We start from the raw sequence: 21,327 nt of genomic DNA, 5'->3' as shown, positions 1-21,327 counted from the left end.
ATCAGGACGCCAGGGGGCGGGGCGGGGAGGGGCGAGGCAGGGCCGCGCGCGCCACGTCAAGCGCGCCGCCGCCTGGGCCCTCCCTTCTATGGAGCGCGGAGCGCCAGAGGGGCCTAGCCGCGTGCCCGCAGAGGGTGGGGCGGAGGCGCTTTCTCGTGCGCGCGCGGGCACAAGATGGGGTAGAGCGCGCGCGCGGCGGCGGCCTTTTCGTGAATTTCCGGGGGGGTTTATTTGCATGCGCGGGGCCGCGACGTCCCAGCTGGGCCGGCAGGCGGGTTTTGAATGCTCTGCGGTCCTGAGGCGGAGAGGCTGCCTTTATTTCTGTGCGGAAGGAGTATGGGAGCCGGCCGTGAGGAGTCTGAGCGGTCAGCGACCCGCGATGACTTGAAGTAGCCGCAGCGGCGCATTCCAGAGTGGCGCCAGGCTCCCGCCCGGCTGCAAGTGCAGCCCGAGGGAAGGAGCCACAGCCCTAGTGGCCCTCCTTCCTTTGTGTCTGGGTTGGAGTTATCACCTCGGCGCCGCGGGACTGCGACGGTCGCCGTGGGGGTGACGCCCCCTTCGCCGCGGGTCGGAGGTTCGCAGGGGGTCTCCAGGTACCCCTTGCTGCGGACGCTCAGGTGAGACATCTGTGAGGCCCCGACCTACCCCGGCCTGTGTCCCTAGCCGGGCATTTTTTTCTGGAAGCTCTGTTGCCTCTGAACCAGCTTGATTTCCCAGTGAGACCCTTGGGCGAAGGTTTGGCTAAGTTTGCGTCTCGCTTTTCTTTCAGAATTGGGTTCTCCGGAGGTTCAGTAGCCAGTTTAAGGGACTTAGAATTCTCGTTCAAGGGATACTTGTTAATCATTCTAGTACTGTACCAGGAAGAGAAATGTCTAAAAAGGAACTGGTCAACTGTTACGGTTTTCCTGGATGAAACTGCGCTTTGTATTTCACGAGTCCTGACTTTACGTTGATGTGGTTGCAAAAGGTGGAACGTTGAGAATTTGTTCATAATGTTTCAATGGGGACAGAGTTTAGGAAAACAACAACATATGAAACTTAAATTAGTTTTAAGTTTTCTTTAGTTTTAATTTCTTTAGTTTTAATAGGGTAGGTAAAGTGGAAAATTAGTTATAAGTGTTCAGTGTCTTTTGCCGTAGCTATTGGAACTAACCTAAAAAGTTTATTTCTGTTTTTGTCAAACCAAATTTTATTACTGTAAAATTAAGGGACATTTTATGTTTGAGATATCCTCCGTCCATGGGATTTTCCAGGCAAGAGTACTGGAGTGGGGTGCCTTCTCCGAGTTAAATACTGCTGCTAAGTCGCTTCAGTCGTGTCCGACTCTGTGCGACCCCATAGACGGCCTCCCACCAGGCACCCCCGTCCCTGGTATTCTCCAGGCAAGAACACTGGAGTGGGTTGCCATTTCCTTCTCCAATAAAAACATTATTAACACTTAAAAATTACCGTAGCCCTGGTCCTAACCATAACTTTTTCTTTTATCAAGCAATTTCATGTCAGTACTGGGAATTTTGTGAACCTTGACAATATACTTACCTTTGTATGCAGCTGACACATATGGTCGTACTTTTTAATCAATCTTGAAGCTTAATCATTATTACTCCTCTTCTGTGTGCTCGAAATTACTTGTGCTTATCTCTCTGCACTCAGTGCATCACATTATAGTTATCTGTATTTTCCTCTTCTACCAGATAGTGAATTCCTTCATGGGTATGATTTAATTTCTGTAGATTCAGGGCCCTACATAGGAGGGACTCAAATATTTATTGACTAAATTAATAAGCACATTTAGACACTCACTGTAATACATTAGTGAATTCTCTTTAAAAACTTGAAAACATTGTGATCTGGTGTTTATACTCATTGAAAAATTTTCATCATATTTGAAATAAAGTTGGTAGAACCTTTGAGTATTATACTATGAACAATATTATTATGTTTTTATGTCCTCCTAATCTAAGAAATGACATCAGAGGATATTTTCTGTTGCTTTGTCATACTTAGCAGCTCAGCTGAAACTCGTGGAATAAGCCCATGAGCAATGTGTGAAGGCATACCAGCTGACGTCCATCTTGACTGAGAACTAATAATACTGAGAATGCTCTATTTAGTTTTATGATGGCAAAGAAATCGTTTGTAATTATTAGGACTTCGGTATGATCATTGTTTATAAAATCTTAAAGGAAGGTTTATAATTGTACAAATGATAATGAGTATTGAAAAAAATTAAGATAGTATAGAAAAGAACAGAAAAGAAAGGGGAAAAAGTCACTAAATCTTGATTCTTGGAAGTAACCCAAACATTTTGTTGAACAGACTTCTAAACATCTCCGTACGTATTTAGATGAGACCGACACATATTTTGTGCTGCACATGGGATTATATTTAAAATTTTTTCAGTGATGTGTTATGAGCACCTTTCCATGTCAGTACATGGAGGTGTGTCTTATTTTAAATGGCTGTATAATAGTCCATTGTATATACATACTCTAATTTTTTAAAGCCATACTCAGAATAATGGGCATTTAGGTTGTTTTAATCTTTTTAATCTTATCTAAACACTCTTTTAACTCTTTGTGGATATTTTTTGCATACATATATGACTATCTCTTTGAGATAAATTCCTAGAAGTGGGATTTCTGGTTTAAAGAGAATACTTACTTTAAATACATCGTACATTGCCTTCCAGAAAAGTTGCATCCACTTTGTACTCAGGTACTTGTTTTTTAAACTTTTTATTTTGTGTTAGAGTGAAACAGTATCAGACTTTTTTGGGGCTCCAAAATCACTGCAGATGGTGATTGCAGCCATGAAATTAAAAGATGCTTACTCCTTGGAAGAAAAGTCGACCAACCTAGATAGCATATTCAAAAGCAGAGACATTACTTTGCCGACCAAGGTCTGTCTAGTCAAGGCTATGGTTTTTCCTGTGGTTATGTATGGATGTGAGAGTTGGACTGTGAAGAAGGCTGAGCGCCAAAGAGTTGATGTTGAACTGTGGTGTTGGAGAAGACTCTTGAGAGTCCCTTGGACTGCAAGGAGATCCAACCAGTCCATTCTGAAGGAGATCAGCCCTGGGATTTCTTGGAAGGAGTGATGCTAAAGCTGAAACTCCAATACTTTGGCCACCTCATGCAAAGAATTGACTCATTGGAAAAGACTCTGATGGTGGGAGGGATTGGGAGCAGGAGGAGAAGGGGACAACAGAGGATGAGATGGCTGGATGGCATCATGGACTCGATGGATGTGAGTCTGAGTGAACTCCAGGAGTTGGTGATGGACAGGGAGGCCTGGTGTGCTGCAATTCATGGGGTCGCAAAGAGTCGGACACGACTGAGCAACTGAACTGAACTGATAGCTAATAAACCAACCCATTCTAGTATTCTCGCCTGGAGAATTCCGTGGACAGAGGAGCCTGGTGGGTTTAGTCCATGGGGTGGCAAAGAGTCGGATAGGACTGAAGCCACTTAGCACACACACACATAGTTAATTAACAATGTTGAGATAGTTTCAGGTGGACAGCTAAGGGGCTCAGCCACACATACACCTATATCCATTCTCCTTGAAATTCTCTTCCCATCCAGGCTGCCACATAACATTGAGCAGAGTTCCCTGTGCTATACAATAGGTCCTTGTTGGTTATCTGTTTTAAATATAGCACTGTGTACATGTCTATCCCAAATTCCCTACCTCTCCTCAGGTATCTTAAAAGAATACTAATTTCCTCACATTTTTGAAAGCATTGGATTTTGTTTATTTAAAAAAATTTTTGCAAAAATAAGATCCTTTCTTTATATTTTTCAGTACCAGTGAGGTTGTACCCCTTTTTATATCTTTATTTGCCTGATAAGAATTTGATGTTTTGCCTGTAGCTCATGGTTGACAGCTCAGAGAAAGAAAAAATTGAGGGAAGATGGATGCAAAAGCTCGAAATTGTTTACTTCAACATCGAGAAGCCTTGGAAAGGGACATCAAAACATCCTACATCATGGATCACATGATTAGTAATGGAGTTTTAACAGTGTCAGAGGAGGAAAAAGTGAAAAATGAGGTAAAGCCCTTTGAGGCAGTCTGTGCTTTCTTTTTGATTTTTAAAAAATTCAGTCTGTACTTTCTTAAAAATTTTTAGAATTTATTTCAAAATTTGTACTGGTGTCCACTAATTTATGTTGCAAATATATTCTTTATAGTATACTGAATTACTTTTTTTTTTTTTTTTTTAGCCCACCCAACGGCAACGAGCAGCTATGCTAATTAAAATGATACTTAAAAAAGATAATCATTCCTATATATCATTCTACAATGCTCTACTTCATGAAGGTTACAAAGATCTTGCTGCCCTGCTGCATGGTGGCATTCCTGTCGTCTCTTCTTCCGATGGCAAAGATTCAGTTAGTGGAATAACTTCATATGGTTTGTATCCGTGATGCCTTCTATCACAATGGCTGTGTGGCTGAAGTTTTGTTTTATTGTAGATGGTGTCTGCTGGAGAGACTTTATCAGTTCAGTGAAACATGTGCAAAAATTATAGTCTTGTTTTCCAATTCAGATATTTTTATTTGTGTCCATATTACTTTCTCATTTCCTTACCCAGTGAACTATCTACTGCTGAGATAATATACCTTAATTTTTAGAGATAATAAGATAATTTATAAGCCTTTAAATTTTCTCCAGTTGTGTGTTTACTAAGTTCAAGCATAGGAAAGAGCAAATCTTTAGAAATCTATGTTCTTGAAAGCAATTCCATATTCCTTCCTTTACTCTCTCTTCTCAATCTTTAGTATGAGAAAAAGATTGGAGAGTTAGAGAGGGAGAGGATGAGTAAGGGCAGATATAAATGGAGATTTCCCTTGCTTTGTAGTCATCTTGAAAGGTGTATCTTTTGTTCTGAGAAATCAGAAAGTTAAAGTTAATATGCTAGCCATGTTTTCTTCTGTTGGAAATTTTGGTGGAGATCTCAGCCAGAGATCTCTTTGGTTTTTATGGAATTACTTGAGTAACCATTTCAGAGTTCTCTTCATTCATGCTTGTTTTGTTTTGGATTTCAGTAAGGACAGTCCTGTGTGAAGGTGGAGTACCACAGAGGCCCGTTGTTTTTGTTACTAGGAAGAAGCTAGTGAATGCGATTCAGCAGAAGCTCTCCAAACTGAATGGTGAACCGGGATGGGTCACCATATATGGAATGGCAGGTTGTGGGAAATCTGTATTAGCCGCAGAAGCTGTTCGAGATCATTCTTTCCTAGAAGGTAAGTTTTGATTACAATTGATGGCTAAGAAGATATTGTTTAGGCATTGCATTAGCTTCCTATTGCTGATATAACAAATTACCAAAGCTTTTGGTGACTTAACACAAATATTACTGTGTAGTTCTGGAGGTCAAAGATCAAATAGCTTTTACTGGGCTAAAATGAAAGTGTCAGCAGTGCTTAACTCGTTTTTGAGGCTCAGGGAGAATCCTTTCCCTTCCATTTCCCTCCTTCTAGAGGTGCCCTGCATTCCTTAACTCACAGTCCTTTTTCTTATTTTCAAAGCTGGGAGTACATAACATCTTCAGATCTTTCTCTCTCCTCTGATCTTTGCTTCTGTCATCACATCTGCTCTGACCTTGCCTCCCTCTTACAAGGGCCCCTGTGATTATATTGGGCCAAATGGATAATCCAGGATAATGTCATCTCAAAATCCTTAATTTAAATGCACTTGCAAAGTCTCTCTTTGCTATATAAGGGGCCATGTATACAAATTCTGTGGAATAGGTGTGGACATCATGTGGAAGGGAGGGGCAGTTTTCTACCTACCACAGGGGATTAAATTTGAATTTAATTTTCTACCTCACCTGTCACAATGAGGCTTGACTACCCAGGCCAATAAGTTCATGTGTTATCATTTGGCACTCATTAACCCTGGAATGTGGAGAAGGCAATGGCACCCCACTCCAGTACTCTTGCCTGGAAAATCCGATGGATGGAGGAGCCTGGTGGGCTGCAGTCCATGGGGTCGCACAGAGTCGGACACGACTGAGCAACTTCACTTTCACTTTTCACTTTCATGTACTGGAGAAGGAAATGGCAAACCACTCCAGTGTTCTTGCCTGGAGAATCCCAGGGACGGGGGAGCCTGGTGGGCTGCCGTCTATGGGGTTGCACAGAGTCGGACATGACTGAAGCGTCTTAGCAGCAGCAGCAGGAGCAACCCTGGAATGAAACTAGTTCCCTTGTATCTTAATTCAAATTTTTAAAATTTATTTGGCTGTGTAGGGTCTTAGTTGCATCATGTAGTATGTTTCATTGTGGTGCATGGACTCTAGTTGTGGTGCTCAGACTCAGTAGTTGTGTTTCTCAGATTTAGTAGTTGTGGTTCACGGGCTTAGTTTCTCCTTGGCGTGTGGGATCTTAGTTCCTCGACCAGAGATCGAACCTGAGTCCTCTGCCTAGCAAGGTGGATTCTAAACCATTGGACCACCAGGAAAGTCCTTCCCATTGACTGCCCCCCATCTTAATAACTGAGGGAATTGTATGGTTGAAAAAGTGTCTTGAAAGGTTGTCCAGCTTGTATCCCTGCCTTTCAACAGTATTGTACTAACATAGCTTCAGTGGCAGTCCAGTGTTCTTACAGAGTGCTGTAGGGAAGATTGTTGGAAATGCAGTTCGGTTAATAACTTCCCGGGGTGAATCTTTCTTGTATTTGGCATCCTGAATCATTAATATGAATTTCATTTCTGCAGTTAATTCTATCATTTATTTACCTTTAACAATAAAAATCTTTAGTAACTTATCTTATATGTAACTCCAAGAAAAAACAATTGAAAGTTGACTGTAGCAACCAATGAATTTTTCCAGGCAGGCTTTATAGATTCATTAGATATCTGGCAACTTATTTTCCTTGCTTCAGATATTCATGTAGTCAGTAAGTGTTTGAGAATCTGTTATGGATTTTGGCACTGTTTTGGGCAAAATCCAGAAAGAAAGCATAGCCTATGCATCTAAGAAATTTATTTACAGTCTGGTAGGAGAGGAAGACAGGTTAACTATGATATATGTGGTAAACTGAACATTAGAAACAAGTATAATGTACCTACAAAGTTAGAATAAAGGAAGGACACTTTCCATCAGGGGAGGAGAATGAGCAGGCCAGGATGAGATGACATTTTAGCTGGAGTTTGAAGAATAGAAACAAGTTTGGCAGGCGAACTCAGCAAGGATGGGAGAATAGAGAAGGTGGGAAGGGAGTTGGGTAGTTACCAGAGTGAGGAAGGTCAGACTGTGCAGCAGAGAGTTTAGGACATTGGCAGGTGCACTGCTGACCCGAATGCGTCCCGTGGGTTCTCAGGGTAGTCCCTAGCAGGAATTTCATATAGTGTCCTCAGTCTTTGGTTGCCTCCATCCATTAGTGAGTTATGGGGAGTTGAAAAAGATAGTTCCCGACTGCTAGTGGTTAATATATTTTTTGTTGTTGTTTACAATACATAATCATCAGTTAAAATAGTTTGTGAGGAGGACTTCCCTGGTGGCCCAGTAGTTAAGAAACCATCTGCCAATGCAGGTGACACAGGTTTGATGCCTGGTCCAGGAAGATTCCACATGCCGAGGAGTATCTAAGCCTGTGTGCCTTGGAACCTGTGCTCTGCAAAAAGAGAAGCCATCACAATAGAAGCCGACGCACCACACCTAGAGAGTAGCCCCTGCTCATTGCAACTAGAGAAAGCCTGAGAGAAGACCCAGGGCAGCAAAAAAAAAAAAAAAAAAGGCAAAGTTTATGATGAGATGACACAATGAGTGGCATAAATGGTAAGCACCTGAGAATTTTAGAAAGTTGGAGGCTGGGGCACAGCTTTTGTACACACCTGGTTTTAATTTATACGTCACAGCCTTTGTTAATGGTGTTGATCATACTCTTGTCAGAAATATGCCTGATTCCTAAACCCTGGTTTTTCTGTCTTGTTTTCATAGAGAAGTTTTAGGTGACTCAGGGCTATGCAAATCTCAGGGCCAAGGATTTATTTATTCACTTTTTTTTTTAAACCTCTCCTGCAAAGTTGATCACCAAGGATATTTCAGGATAAAATTGGTTTAAATTTCTTTAGTGTGAAGTAATGGTTTTTGTTTCGATATAATCATAAATTTAATTTAAAATATGTATAATATACCAATTTTTAGGGTTAAAAGTGCTCTTTAGTGCTATTTAAATCACTCGATATTATTGAGGTGAATTTTCAATTTTAGGGGTTAAAATTGACCTACAACCTATGGAATTAATTACCCAAGAATCATATTATATAAAAGGTAGTCTTGGAATAGATTTTAACCACTTTGTTTTGAGAAAAGATCGGGGATGCTGGCAATTTTCTAGTGTATAATGAGCTTAATTTGTATTCCTAATAAGCATTAGTGAGATCTCAAGTACAGAGGGATGAGTAAATCATATTCTTTAATTTACAGCTTATTTTCATATTAAGTCTATCTGAGTTTCTTAGTGTGTACATTTCCTTTAAAAAAAAAAGTCCCCTTCTCATTTCCCTTTCCCTCCTCTAAAGAAAAACACACTCCTCCTTTGTGTCTCCTCTATGCAACTACAACACTACTTCATTTCTGACACCAGATATATGAGTTTTCCACATATCCAGCAATTCTTTAATACCTGCTGAGAGTCCTATGGTTTAATTCATTTGTGATGCTACCTACTGGAGATAATATCAGATCACACCAGCCTGCCCCCACCCCAACCCTTTCAGATGACAGTTGCCAGTCCAGGTTGTTACCTGTGCTTCTGAACTATACTTACTAGATTACTGGTTTATTAGACAAGCATAAGGGGCTTCCCAGGTGGCGCTAGTGGTAAAGGACCCTCCTGCCAATGCAGGAGATGTCAGAGATGCAGGTTTGATCTCTGGGTTGGGAAGATCCCCCGGAGGAGGTCACAGCAATCCCCTCCGGTGTTCTTGCCTGGAGAATCCCACGTACAGAGGAGTCTGGTGGACTACAGTCCATAAGGTTGCAAAGAGTCAGATGTGACTGATGGGATTTAGCACACATGCATGCATACAAGCATAAAATCTGGAATAGCCTGACGGAAGAGAAGTGTCAGGCATGATATATGGGAAAGGGTGTGGAGTCCCTATGCCCCATGTGGATATATCACTCTCTGTGTTCTCCCCTTTTTCACCAACCCACATGCTCTGAATCTTACACTTTTGTTTTTTTACGGAGTTTCCAGTTACATAGGTGTAGTTGATTAAATCATTTGTGATTGAATGCAATCTCTAACCACTTCCTTCTCCCCAGAGGTCTGGAGGTGGGACTGAAAGTTCTAGTACTAATCAAGTGTTTGATTCCGCTGGCAAGGTTCCCCTAAATCCCTAGGTATTTAGAGACTTCCCAGAAATTACTTTATTAACATAAACTCAGGTGTAGTTGAAAGGGGCTTATCATATGAACATAAGACACTATTTCACTTTTATACTCTGGAACAGTTTCAAGAACTGGGAACAAAACTATTAAAAGATGCACCTAAGGCTCTCACATGGGAAATTACAAGGGATTTAGAGCTATGTGCTAGGAATAGTGACAAAGATCAAATATATATATATTTAATCACAGAATCATACCTCCCCATAGGTGATCATTCTGATGTATTTAATATGTGTGTGCTAAGTCACTTTAGTCATTTCTGACTCTTTTAGACCCTCTGGACTGTAATCGTCAGGCTTCTCTGTCCATGGGATTCTCCAGGCAAGAAAACTGGAGTGGGTTGCCGTGTCCTCCTCCAGGGGATCTTCCTGACCCAGGGATTGAACCCACATGTCTTATGTCTCCTGCATTGGCAGGCAGGTTCTTTACCACTAGCACCACCTGAGAAGCCTACTTAATCTATATTCTTTGTAAATATACAGGGTATATAAATACCAGATTTGATTGCCCTCCTATCTGTGCATTCCTATCAGTAACATGTGATTACTATGTCCTCACTTGCTAGTAATATTAGGTTATCTTCCATCTTTGAGATTATTGACAAGCTAGCAGATGTGAAATGATATCTTAGTTTATATTTCTGTGATAACTTGAGCTTGACTATTTCTTTATAAGTTTTTTAGCTTTTTGAGTTTCCTTGTTATGAAGTTTATTGATACCATTTGTGATATCAATGATACCACATCTTGATACCACATTTTTTTCCATCTTGTTGCTTTTAAGGAGTTTCTTGAATAGTATAGATAGTAGGACTTACTGGTTTTAGACTCTGTAAATACTTTCTCCTTATATCATCTGTATTAACTTTGTCCTGGATGTCCTTAATAGAAATCTTTAATTCTGGTGTAGTCAGATTAGTCAACTTTTTTTGCCTTCTAATTTGTGCTTCCTGAATTTTAAGTAGTCCTATTATCCAGTATTATTATTATTATCCAGTAATCAGGTATGGATGTGCGAATTGGATCATAAAGAAGGCTGAGCACCAAAGAATAGATGCTTTCTAATTGTGGTGCTGCAGAAGACTCTTTAGAGTTCCTTGGACAGCAAGGAGATCAAACCAGTCAATCCTAAAGGAAATCAGCCCTGAATATTCATTGGAAGATCTGATGCTGAAGCTCCAATACTTTGGCCGACAGACTTGAAGAGCTGACTTATTGGAAAAGACCCTGACTCTGGGAAAGATTGAGGGCAGGGGGACAAGGGGGTAACAGAAGTTGGGATGGTTAGATAGCATCACCAAGTCAATGGACATGAGTCTGAACAAACTCCAGGTGATAGTGAAGGACAGGGAAGCCTGACATGGGGTCCATGGGGTCACAAAGAGTCGGACACAACTTAGCGACTGACAGCAAGAGTCCTATTATAGTCTTACCATTCATATTTAGCTCTTTAATCTGAAGTCTGCTTTTGCATATCCACTAGTTCAAGAGTAGATACTTCCCTAAAGGTAGAGTTGGACATGACTGAAAGACAACAACAACAAAGATCAATTTTAATCTCTGGAGTTTATGTCTATTCTAAAATATAGGAATATTAGATTTTGCCATTGTTATAAAACCTTATTTTTTCTTTTGAAAGTGCAGGTAACTGTATGGGTTACAAATTTCATTAAAACTGGTTTCTATAGAAACTGTGTTACCTTAGAGTGGTGTTCGGTATAAATTGACGAACACTGTTAAGTTCTTAACTCTTTTTGTCTATATATTTTTAAGAAACCCAGTTTCCTTTTGAAAGTTCAGCCATTTAATTTGACGAATTAAAAATTAAAAGAGTTGATGAATTTTTCCACCATTTACATGATTGTATTTTGGTGCTGAGTTTCTAAGGACATGAAAGTTTTCTTTAGAGGCTGTCTGTCTGTTTCCTTCCTTCCCAGGACTTCCCTGATGCTATTAGATTATTAATTGCTACCTCTATAAACCTCTTGTGAGAGTAGGATGGGTTAATTTTCTCTGAATAAAGGCAGTTTTTTTTTTTTTTCCGCTTAAATTTCTCTTGAGTGAATTATAGGTACAAGTCTCATTCAAGGCTAAATTGCTCCCTCTTGTGCCCACAGTCAAGATGTTTGGATTCTTTCTGAAATGTGAAATTTATGCTCCCAGTGATAGGTTTGCAGATCAGTTGGTCTTTTGGTCTTTTTTTTTCCTGACCACACCATGAGGCATTCAGGATCCTAGTTCTCTGACCAGGCATCAAACCTGTGCCTTGGAGAAGGAAATGGCACCCCACTCCAATACTCTTGCCTGGAAAATCCCATGGATGGAGGAGCCTGGTAGGCTACAGTCCATGGGGTTGCAAAGAGTCAGACATGACTGAGCGACTTCACTTTCACTTTCCTGCAACAAAAGCAGAGAGTCTTAACCACTGGACCAGCAGGGAATAGTCCTGTTTGTCTTTCTCTCCAAGCAATAATTTATTATTTTTCTTGCATATGTTAGTAATGCCCTAATTTACTTCTAAGGTTAGGAGAGATGTAGATAGTAGGTATTTTGGAGAAGGCATTGGGAACCCACTCCAGTATTCTTGCCTGGAGAATCCCAGGGACGGCAGAGCCTGGTGGGCTGCCATCTATGGGGTCGCACAGAGTCAAACACGACTGAAGCGACTTAGTAGCAGCAGGTATTTAAATTTAAATCTGCAGAGTTCACTAGCCAGTTGTGTCTGGCTACTCTCTTTACCTTGTCTTGAACCCTAGGATGAGTTTGAAAAATCTTAAGTAGAAAGCACAAATTAAAGAAAAACCCCTTAGGAGCAGCATGTAGTTTAAAACTGTTTTAAATATTACAGTAGTAGTATTGTCATTTAAAATGAAGTAAAATTTCTTTTCACTTGTCCTTCTTTCCTTTCTCCTAAATGCTTCACCAGAGGTAGTCATGGTTAACAGTTTAGAGTGAGTTTTTCCAAACTTTTTTTCCTGTGCATTTACACACATGTATATACACAGAAGAGCTGGACACAACTGAGTGACTGAACACTGTCACCAACACAGAACACAGCTGTAGCACTAAGCAAAGCCCCAGGGATTTACTGTTTCATAACTGTTGACTTTAACAAGCCTAGAGAACTTCAGTAAGCTTTCAGGAGGAAAGAGTAAGACTTATTGGGATTTCCCTGGCAGTTCAGTTGTTAAGAATCCACCTTCCAGTGGGGTTCAATCCCTGGTTGGGGAACTAAGGTCATACATGTCTCGAAGCAACTAACCCCGTGTGCTGCAACTACTGAGCCCTCATGATCTAGAGCCCATGCTCTGCAACAAGGGAAGCCACCCCAATGAGAAGGCTGCACAACCAGAGATTAAGCCCCCAGTGGCCTGCATGCAGCAATGAAGACCCAGCGCAGCCAAGATAAAAAACAAAGTGTGGGACTTGTTGTTTACCTTCATCTAAGACATAGGCAGTGGTAATCAAACCATGCCTAACAGCCCTGCCTTACCTCAGTTATGTAGAGTTCTTTCTTCTGGTCATTTGTCGTCTTTTAGATTCTTATGTAGTTACTACCCATTTCATTGCCAAATTCTGATTTAGGTCCTTTCCTTTCATTCCCAAGCCTCTGCTGTGCCTTCTAGACTTCATCCTCTGTGGTCAGGAAACTCCTCTATATCATCAACCCTTCTTAGACCTCCTTGTTATATGTGAAACGGGCCAGTTTTCCTGAGGATACCTCCTTCTCTGTAGCCTTTTTCAGTGGTGTGGTAACCCTTTTCCCTTTCTATTTCACATATTTAAGCACCAAGAAATGGGTGGATGCTTTTTTTTGCTCTTTGTTGCCTCATCTGGGCCTTTAATACTCCTTTCTCCAGCTAAATTTTTTGTCCCTTGAAGTTCATTTTTCTAATCTTTCCCGGTTATGTTATAGCACTCTGATTGACTGATAATTGGAGTTCTTAGTTATAAATTTTATAAGTCCTCCTTCTGCTGGCGATCTTAGTGATTTGATATCTATGTGGATGAGTCATCCAAAACCTTGACCTCTCGGTTCCTTGACTTATGTATCTACAGTGACCATTTTCTTCACTCCCCGCTTCAGCCATATAATTTACTGATCACAGGTTGGATCCTGGCCTTTGGCATTACCAGAAACGATACCACTTTTGAAATCTTGACTATAAAATTCTATTCCACCCTGCCTACCTCCATCTATTCTATTTTTCAAGTTCACTACAGTTTTCTGAGTCTTATCCATTAATAGCATAATATCCTTAGCATTTGTCCCATCAGCCCCCTCTCAGCCTTGGGCCTAGATTTTTATTGCCTATTATTCAGTTGCTCCTCAGTACATACTCTTTAGTTTTCTCCTTATCTTGAATGAAAGCTGATGCCTTCTCTGTGCTCCCTGTTGCTTCATCCAGACTTTATTTCCATCTTCTTTGCAGAAGAAAATCACCTAACTGAACTTCAGTTTAAATTCATGATCATACTTTGGCAATTGTAGTTTATTTTGTAGATGTGTAATCATTGTATTGGGCTTCCTTGGTGGCTCAGTGGTAAAGAATCCACCTGCCAGTGCAGGAGACATGGGTTCAGTCCCTGAGTTGGGACGATCCCCTGGAGAAGGAAATGGCAACCCACTCCAGTGTTCTTGCCTGGGAAATCCAGTGGACAGTGGAGCCTGGTGGCCTTTGGCCCATAGGGTTGCACAGAGTCGGACGTAGCGACTTAGCCCACGTGGCTTGATTAACAAAAATGATGATGATGTCAGTTGACAGTACCAGTAATGATAATGTCTGTTCTTATTATAATGCTTACTAGTTCAAAGCTTAATTATATGAAAGGTGGTCTCATCCATATCACTAATAATCCTGTCTGTTATAACCTTTTAACATAGTCAAATCACGTATATATTAATTTATTATAGTAACTGAAATAGGCAGGGGTAAACAGTCTTATTCTAGTATTGTATATGAAATTGAAATTAGTGATTTGCTAAAGTTATCATAGCTAGTAAGCAGTAGAGCCAGACTTGAGCCTAACTTCTTACTTGAAGTCTCTATATGAGAACCATAATGAACTAGTTATGTGTTCTCAGGAACCACATCAGTGGTTCTCAGTCAGAGGTGATTTTTTTCCCCTTCAGGGGATATGTGACAAACTTCGGAGACATTTTTGATTGACATAACTGGGGGGAGAAAGTGCTGCTGGCATCTAGTCGATAGAGGCCAGGGAGGCTGCTAAACATCCTGTAATGCTCAAGACAGTTCCCTCACCACAAAGAATTATCTGGCCCAAAATGTCCAGAGTGCTTCTGTTGAGAAACTGTTGTACAGTAATCATTGAGGACACAGGACAAAGATTTGAAATTTTGTTTGGTAAGATTTTACTGATATGTAGCAGATTAACACCAAACTTCAGATTATTCCTATCTTCAACTTTTCTTAGATTTGGGCTCTGAAGCTCAATAATAGTCCTACAAACAAAATATATACTCTGAATCAAGAGAAGTTTGAAGATGTGATGAAATCGAAGATTGGAACAAATTTTTACTGCTGCTTATCAGTAAAATCTTTCAAAGGGGGACTCCTGTTTAAAGACCTTAAATTTATTTTCCTTTTCCTCACCAGATTGTTTCCCAGGGGGCGTGCATTGGGTGTCAGTTGGGAAACAGGACAAATCTGGGCTTCTGATGAAGCTACAGAACCTTTGCGCACGATTGGATCAGGATGGAAGCTTCTCCCAGAGGCTTCCACTTAATATTGAAGAGGCTAAAGACCGTCTCCGCATTCTGATGCTGCGCAAACATCCAAGGTACAGATGGTTGTATTCAGTTGATGTGTGAAGTCCCAGTGAGACTTAACTACTGACATCTGGAGAACATCATAACCTTTTCTTGCTCTTGGGTAGAAGGCTGAAAAAGAACCATTGCTTTTCTGCTCTTTCTCTTGTATTTAAAAAAAGAAGTGGTTGCCACTGGCGTTTGCATGATAACTGCCATGTTCTCTCGTGTACCATTGTAGGCTCTTGAGAAATATTTCCTAAGTAGGTGGTCTTTATTAGAAAAATGCAAACGTTTTACCTTGAAACCGTTATTTCTAATAGATTAACATAGAACAAACGGCAGAATAAATGTAGGCAACTTGTGAAAGACAGAGTCAGGAAAGATTTTTATTTAATGGGATCCTTCTGTTGTGTTATTTCAGTTTTTGGGTATACATGTAGCTCTTCTACTTCCCTACACTTTAGTAGTTTCTTTTATTTCAATACTTTATTAAATAAATACCATTATAATTATGTGCCAGGAAGTATTACCAGCTATTCCATAATTTTCATTAACCAGAGGGAGACAGAAGCTTAGTTGTTGCCTTTCTTAAGAGTTAAAGGATTTAGTCAACAATTTGGTTTCTGTGATCTAGCAGCCCTTCTTTCATTTGTTCATTTAACCAACAATGAGTGTTGTGCCAGGTTCTGGGTCAAGTGCTACAAGTACAAAGATGAATAAAGCATTCTTTGTGAGTGTAACATTAAATTGGGTGAGAATTAGGTTATGGCTCTGGATATTTTTATTGCCCTGATGCATCTAGTGATGCTGTATGCTTTCATGTGTAGCAGGGGCTGGAGTACAGCAGTGATTCCCAAATTGCTAAGAGGATTCATATCAGGATATTGGGGAAGGGGAATAATTTTTTGGAAAAAAAACCTCCTAGTGATTATGATCGTACTCACTACAGAGAGCAGACTCCCCTCTCTCTGGTTTCTTTACTAGATAACTCCGTTATCTTGCCCTTGCCTTGATAGTCACTAGTATCTATTTTCATGGAGAAGTAGGATTGAGACCACTAATCACTTCCTCTTTTCTTGCTCAGTAACTTCTCCTTAGTCCTTCTTTCTTTCTCTGCAAAAATAAAAATGATTTCTGTTTAGGAAATTACTGTAACCACTCTCAGATATATCAGACCATGTTATATAAAGGTAGTCATTTTGTTACTCAGCATCATTTTGGTTTATGCTTTTGTAATTTTCCAACCTGTGTATATTCCTAGAGTCTTTTTTTGTAGTGTACAGAAGTAGTGTGCCAGCCAGATAAAAACGCTAGTGTATAATTATGCTGTCAGGTTTTGTATTTTTTCTCTATTTGTTCTGGTGAGTATAAAAGAGTTTTTGGAGGGACCAGTTAGGAATTAGCACAGAGGTTCTTTGTCATTATGCATAAACAAATTGATTTCTTGGATGGAAAACAAAGCCCAAGTGAAAAATAGTATTTGCTGATGCATTCTGTTAGGTTGGAACATATCAAATTGCTAATTTTATAGGTAAAAAATGGTCAAATATTGTCATTGTTCTGTGATGCTTTCTAATGCTAACCTAAGCCCAGTTCTTGTTTTGTTTGGGTGCTTAAAGTCGAAATTGGAAAAATCTTATTTGGATAGTTCTTTTTAGATGTTAGGAGGCTTATTTCTAATATTTACATGGTATTCACAGTTCTCTTTTTGTAAGTCCCTTAACTTTAATATGGGGTGGAAGGAAGGGGAAGTCTCTAAATCTTTTTCTTATTGGTATATTATATAAGGGATACCAAAGAGAAGAACAACCAATGTAGACATCTTTTTTAAAAAATTTTTGTAAATTAGAAAAAAAACGAAACACACTGGCATGCTCTTTCTTTTTTGTTGAAAGGAAGTTTAAAATAAATGTCATTAGTGGCTCAATACAGTTTTTTTCTTATTAAGGTCTTTATTGATCTTGGATGATATTTGGGATCCTTGGGTGTTAAAAGCTTTTGACAATCAGTGTCAAATTCTTCTCACAACCAGAGATAAGAGTGTTACAGATTCAGTAATGGGTAAGTATTATTTTCTTTTTATGATGATTCAATTACATTTAAATATGTGGCATACCAAATTGCTTACTTTGTCTTGGTGATTTTGCAGGTCCTAAATATGTAGTGCCTGTGGAGAGTGGTTTAGGAAAAGAAAAAGGACTTGAAATTTTATCCCTTTTTGTTAATATGAAGAAAGCAGATTTGCCAGAACAAGCTCACAGTATTATACAAGAATGTAAAGGTATAATTATTTATTTTGTGTATGAGGGAGTTAATAGAGATATTAATTTACCCTTTTGTAAGATAAGCTAATGAACAAGACAATTTACTTTTTTTTTTTTTTTTTTACAAAAATAGGATACAAATTCTATTCAAGTTCCCATAGACTATAAACTAAGAGACACTGGGATATATCCAGGGACATTAAAAAAAGTACACAATTTCATGGTCTAAAGATATTGAGATCATACAGTCTGTTCTCTTAACACTGTAGAATTATGTTAGAAATCAATATCAAAATGTATTTGAAAATAACCCACATATCTTCAAGTGCAATGTGACATTTACTAAGAGAGATCTTTGACTTAGTATTGAAAGTCTCAATAAGGTTAGAAGACTAAAAAAACAGAGAGGGTGATTGCAGAGAAGAAAGTTTTTAAATGAGAAATTAATACCCAAATGAGAAATTAATATCAAAGATATTTGAAAAAAATCCTACGTATTTGGTAATTAAATGTCTGCATTTAAATGATGGGTGTATCTAAGAATCCATAGCAAGGAAAAATTAAAATTATTTGTAATAGAATAAAAATGAAAAGAGAATTTACCAGTATTTGTTGCATGCAGCTGAAGCGTTCAATGCAATTAAATACAGTGTGGAGTCTTGAATAAGCTGTGAAAACAAATGATGGACATTAGCATAAAATTTTGTGAAATTTGAACAAAATCTGTATTTTAGTTAATAATACTGTCACATTAATTTCCTGTTTTTTTTTTTTTTTTTCCACAATGGTAATTCTTTATCTTCTCAGAATTGGATTAAAAGTTTTCAAGCCTCATCTTGTTTTTTAAATCACTAATGTAATGCATTTTCTAGACTTTTAGCAGTGATTGTTGTTAAGTTGCTCAGTCGTGCCTGAACTCTTTGCAACCCCAGGGACTGCAGCACTGCCAGGCTTCCCTTTTCATCACCAACTCCCAGACCTTGCTCAAACTCAGATCCATTGATCTGAGTGATGCCATCTAACCATCTCGTCCTCTGTTATCCCCTTCTCCTCCTGCCTTCAATCTTTCCCAGCATCAGGGTCTTTTCTAACGTCAGCTCTTTGCATCAGGTGGCCAAAGTATTAGAGTTTCAGCATCAGTCCTCCCAGTGACTATTCAGGATTGATTTCCTTTAGGATGGACTGGTTGGATCTCCTTGCAGTCCAAGGACTCTCAAGAGTATTTTCCAACACCACAGTTCAAAAACATCAATTCTTCAGTGCTCAACCTTCTTTATGGTCTAACTCTGTTGGACCATGCATGACTACTGGAAAAGCCATAGCTTTCACTCTGTGGGCCTTTGTTGGCAAAATAACATCTCTTTTTTTTAATACTCTATCTAGGGTTGTCATAGTTTTTCTTCCGTAAAGCAAGTGTCTTTTAATTTCATGGCTGCAGTGATTTTGGAGCCCAAGAAAAGAAAGTCTCTCACTGTTCCCATTGTTTCCCTATCTGTCCTGAATGATGGGAGTGGATGCCATGATTTTTGTTTTTTGAGTGTTGAGTTTCAAGCCAGCTTTTTCACTGTCCTCTTTCACTTTCATCAAGAAGCTCTTTAGTTCCTCTTCACTTTCTGCCATAAGGGTGGTGTCATCTGCATATCTGAGGTTATTGATATTTCTCCCGGCAATCTTGATTCCAGCTTGTGCTTCATCAAGCCCAGTATTTTGCATGATGTTCTCTGCATACATGTTAAACAAGCAGGGTGACAATATATAGCCTTGATGTACTCCCTTCCCAATTTTGAACCAATCTGTTATTCCATGTCTGGTTCTAATTGTTGCTTCTTGACCTGCATACAGGTTTCTCAGAGGCAGGTAAGGTAGTCTGGTATTCCCATCTCTTTTTAAGAATTTTCCACAGTTTGTTGTGATCCCCACAGTCAAAGGCTTTAGTGTAGTCAATAAAGCAGAAGTTGATATTTAGCAGTAATACTAGATACCAAAATACATGAAACTACCACAAAGTTTTGAGTGACTGAACTAGAAATCTAGCATTCTTTTCTTACCAAGTCAAACAGGTGGAATCAAAATGTCACAAATTTTTGAGCTAGGAAAAAATTCATAGTTTTTATAAAATATATATTGATGCATACTATTTTATACATGTATACAAAAGCTTTTCTACTACACTTGATAAAGGCTTGAGAACACTATAACAAAAAAGATGAAGAAATTGGAAAACATAAACTAAGTGAAGTGGAGCACTGAATATGAAATGGAAAAAGTGAAAAACTAGGTAAAAGTAAGAGGTCATCACATAGTCCAGTTGGTTTTAAATATGACTTCTCATTAGAAACACATCTGGAGCTTTGGCGAAAAAAAGCAATACCTGGGCATTTGTATTTTTCAAAAAATTCCTACATAATTCTGATATGTATCTGAATTTTAAAAGCGATTATAGGTTTTTCTGTTAAATGGTAGTTTTAGTGATAATAGAATTTTGTTATTTTCTGTTGACTAATCATGTTATAGTGGTATTAAGTGAATAATAGTTACATAATTGCAACAGTAAAAGATCTTTATCAGTTTTCACAATCAGTAGCCAGATGAAAAACAGCAGATAATTGCATCTGCAAGCCATAGTGGAAACATGATTAACCTAACAATATAAAATAATTACATAAAATTTGGGGGGTTGTGTAGAATGATGTAAGTGCCAATGCATACATGCTCAGATTTTCATCTGCCCAGCCAGTCTATGTCTTTTGGTTGGTACATTTAATCCATTTACATTTAAAGTAATTATCAGTATATATGATCCTATTACCATTTTCTTAGTCGTTTTGGCTTTATTTTGTGTAGGTCTTTTCCTTCTCTTGTGTTTCCTGCCTAGAAAAGTTCCTCTAGCATTTGTTGTAAGGCTGGTTTGGTAGTGCTGAATTCTCTTAACTTTTGCTTGTCTGGAAAGCTTTTGATTTCTTCATCAAATCTGAACAAGAGTCTTGCTGGGTAGAGTATTCTTGATGATAGGTTTTTTCCCTTTCATCACTTTAAATATATTGTGCATTCCCTTCTGACTTGTAGTTTCTGTTGAGAAATCAGCTGATAATCTGATGGGAGTTCTCTTGTACGTTATTTAGCATTTTTCCCTTGTTGCTTTTAACACTTATCTTTGTCTTTAATTTTCATCATTTTGATTACTGTGTGTCTCAGCGTGTTCCTTCTTGGGTTCGTCCTGGCTGGAACACTCTGGTGTTCCTGGACTTGGTTGACTATTTCTTTTCCAATATTAGGGAAGTTTTTAGCTATTATGTCTTCAAATATTTTCTTGGGTCCTTTCTCACTCCCTCTTATCCTGGGATCCTTATAATGCTAACATTGGTGTGTTTAATGTTGTCCCAGAGGTCTCTTAGGTTCTCTTCATTTTTTTCTACTCTTTTTTCTCTATTCTGTTCTGCAGCAGTGATTTCCACCATTCTGTCCTCCAGGAAATTTTTCCGTTCTTCTGCCTCTGTTATTCTGCTATTGATTCATTCTAGTGTATTGTTCATGTCTGTTCTTTAGTTCTTCTGCGTCTTTGGTAAACATTTCTTGCTTTTTCTCCATTCTGTTTCTGAGATCCTGGATCATCTTCACTGTCATTATTGTGAATTATTTTTCTAGAAGGTTACCTATTTCCACTTCATTTCATTGTTTTCCTGGGGTTTTATCTTGTCTCTTCTGGCACATAACTTTTTGCTTTTTCATTCTGATTAACTTTCTATAATGTAGTTTTTGTTTTGGAGGCTGCGAGATTGGGTTTCTTGCTGCTTCTGTCTGCCCTCGAACATGACAATTTAACACATGACATTCAGAAACTTTACTAGAATATTTAGTATTTAAGTTCTGTGGAGAAGGCAATG

The 21,327-nt window shown here is 39.0% G+C and overlaps 1 protein-coding gene across 3 annotated transcripts in view; it reads left to right on the top strand.

Moving 5' to 3' along the window:
• The first annotated feature begins 147 nt into the window (after nucleotides 1-147).
• Nucleotides 148-21,327, top strand: part of APAF1 (apoptotic peptidase activating factor 1) — an 80,473-nt gene continuing 59,293 nt past the window's right edge. Inside the window, exons 1-7 of one of the 3 annotated variants that reach the window (XM_040234925.1) lie at nucleotides 148-617; nucleotides 3,876-4,054; nucleotides 4,227-4,416; nucleotides 5,052-5,249; nucleotides 15,025-15,208; nucleotides 17,128-17,240; nucleotides 17,329-17,460. In XM_040234925.1, coding sequence (XP_040090859.1) covers nucleotides 3,917-4,054; nucleotides 4,227-4,416; nucleotides 5,052-5,249; nucleotides 15,025-15,208; nucleotides 17,128-17,240; nucleotides 17,329-17,460 — 955 coding nt within the window. In that variant the 5' untranslated portion in view covers nucleotides 148-617; nucleotides 3,876-3,916. Of the gene's footprint in view, nucleotides 618-787; nucleotides 968-3,875; nucleotides 4,055-4,226; nucleotides 4,417-5,051; nucleotides 5,250-15,024; nucleotides 15,209-17,127; nucleotides 17,241-17,328; nucleotides 17,461-21,327 lie in introns of those variants that run through there. The other 2 variants (XM_040234926.1, XM_040234927.1) reach the window with 2 other exon arrangements.

This window comes from Oryx dammah, unplaced genomic scaffold (assembly GCF_014754425.2).
Source record: "Oryx dammah isolate SB20612 unplaced genomic scaffold, SCBI_Odam_1.1 HiC_scaffold_29, whole genome shotgun sequence".
Classification (NCBI taxonomy): domain Eukaryota; kingdom Metazoa; phylum Chordata; class Mammalia; order Artiodactyla; family Bovidae; genus Oryx; species Oryx dammah.
This window is presented reverse-complemented; position numbering and strand designations above follow the sequence as displayed.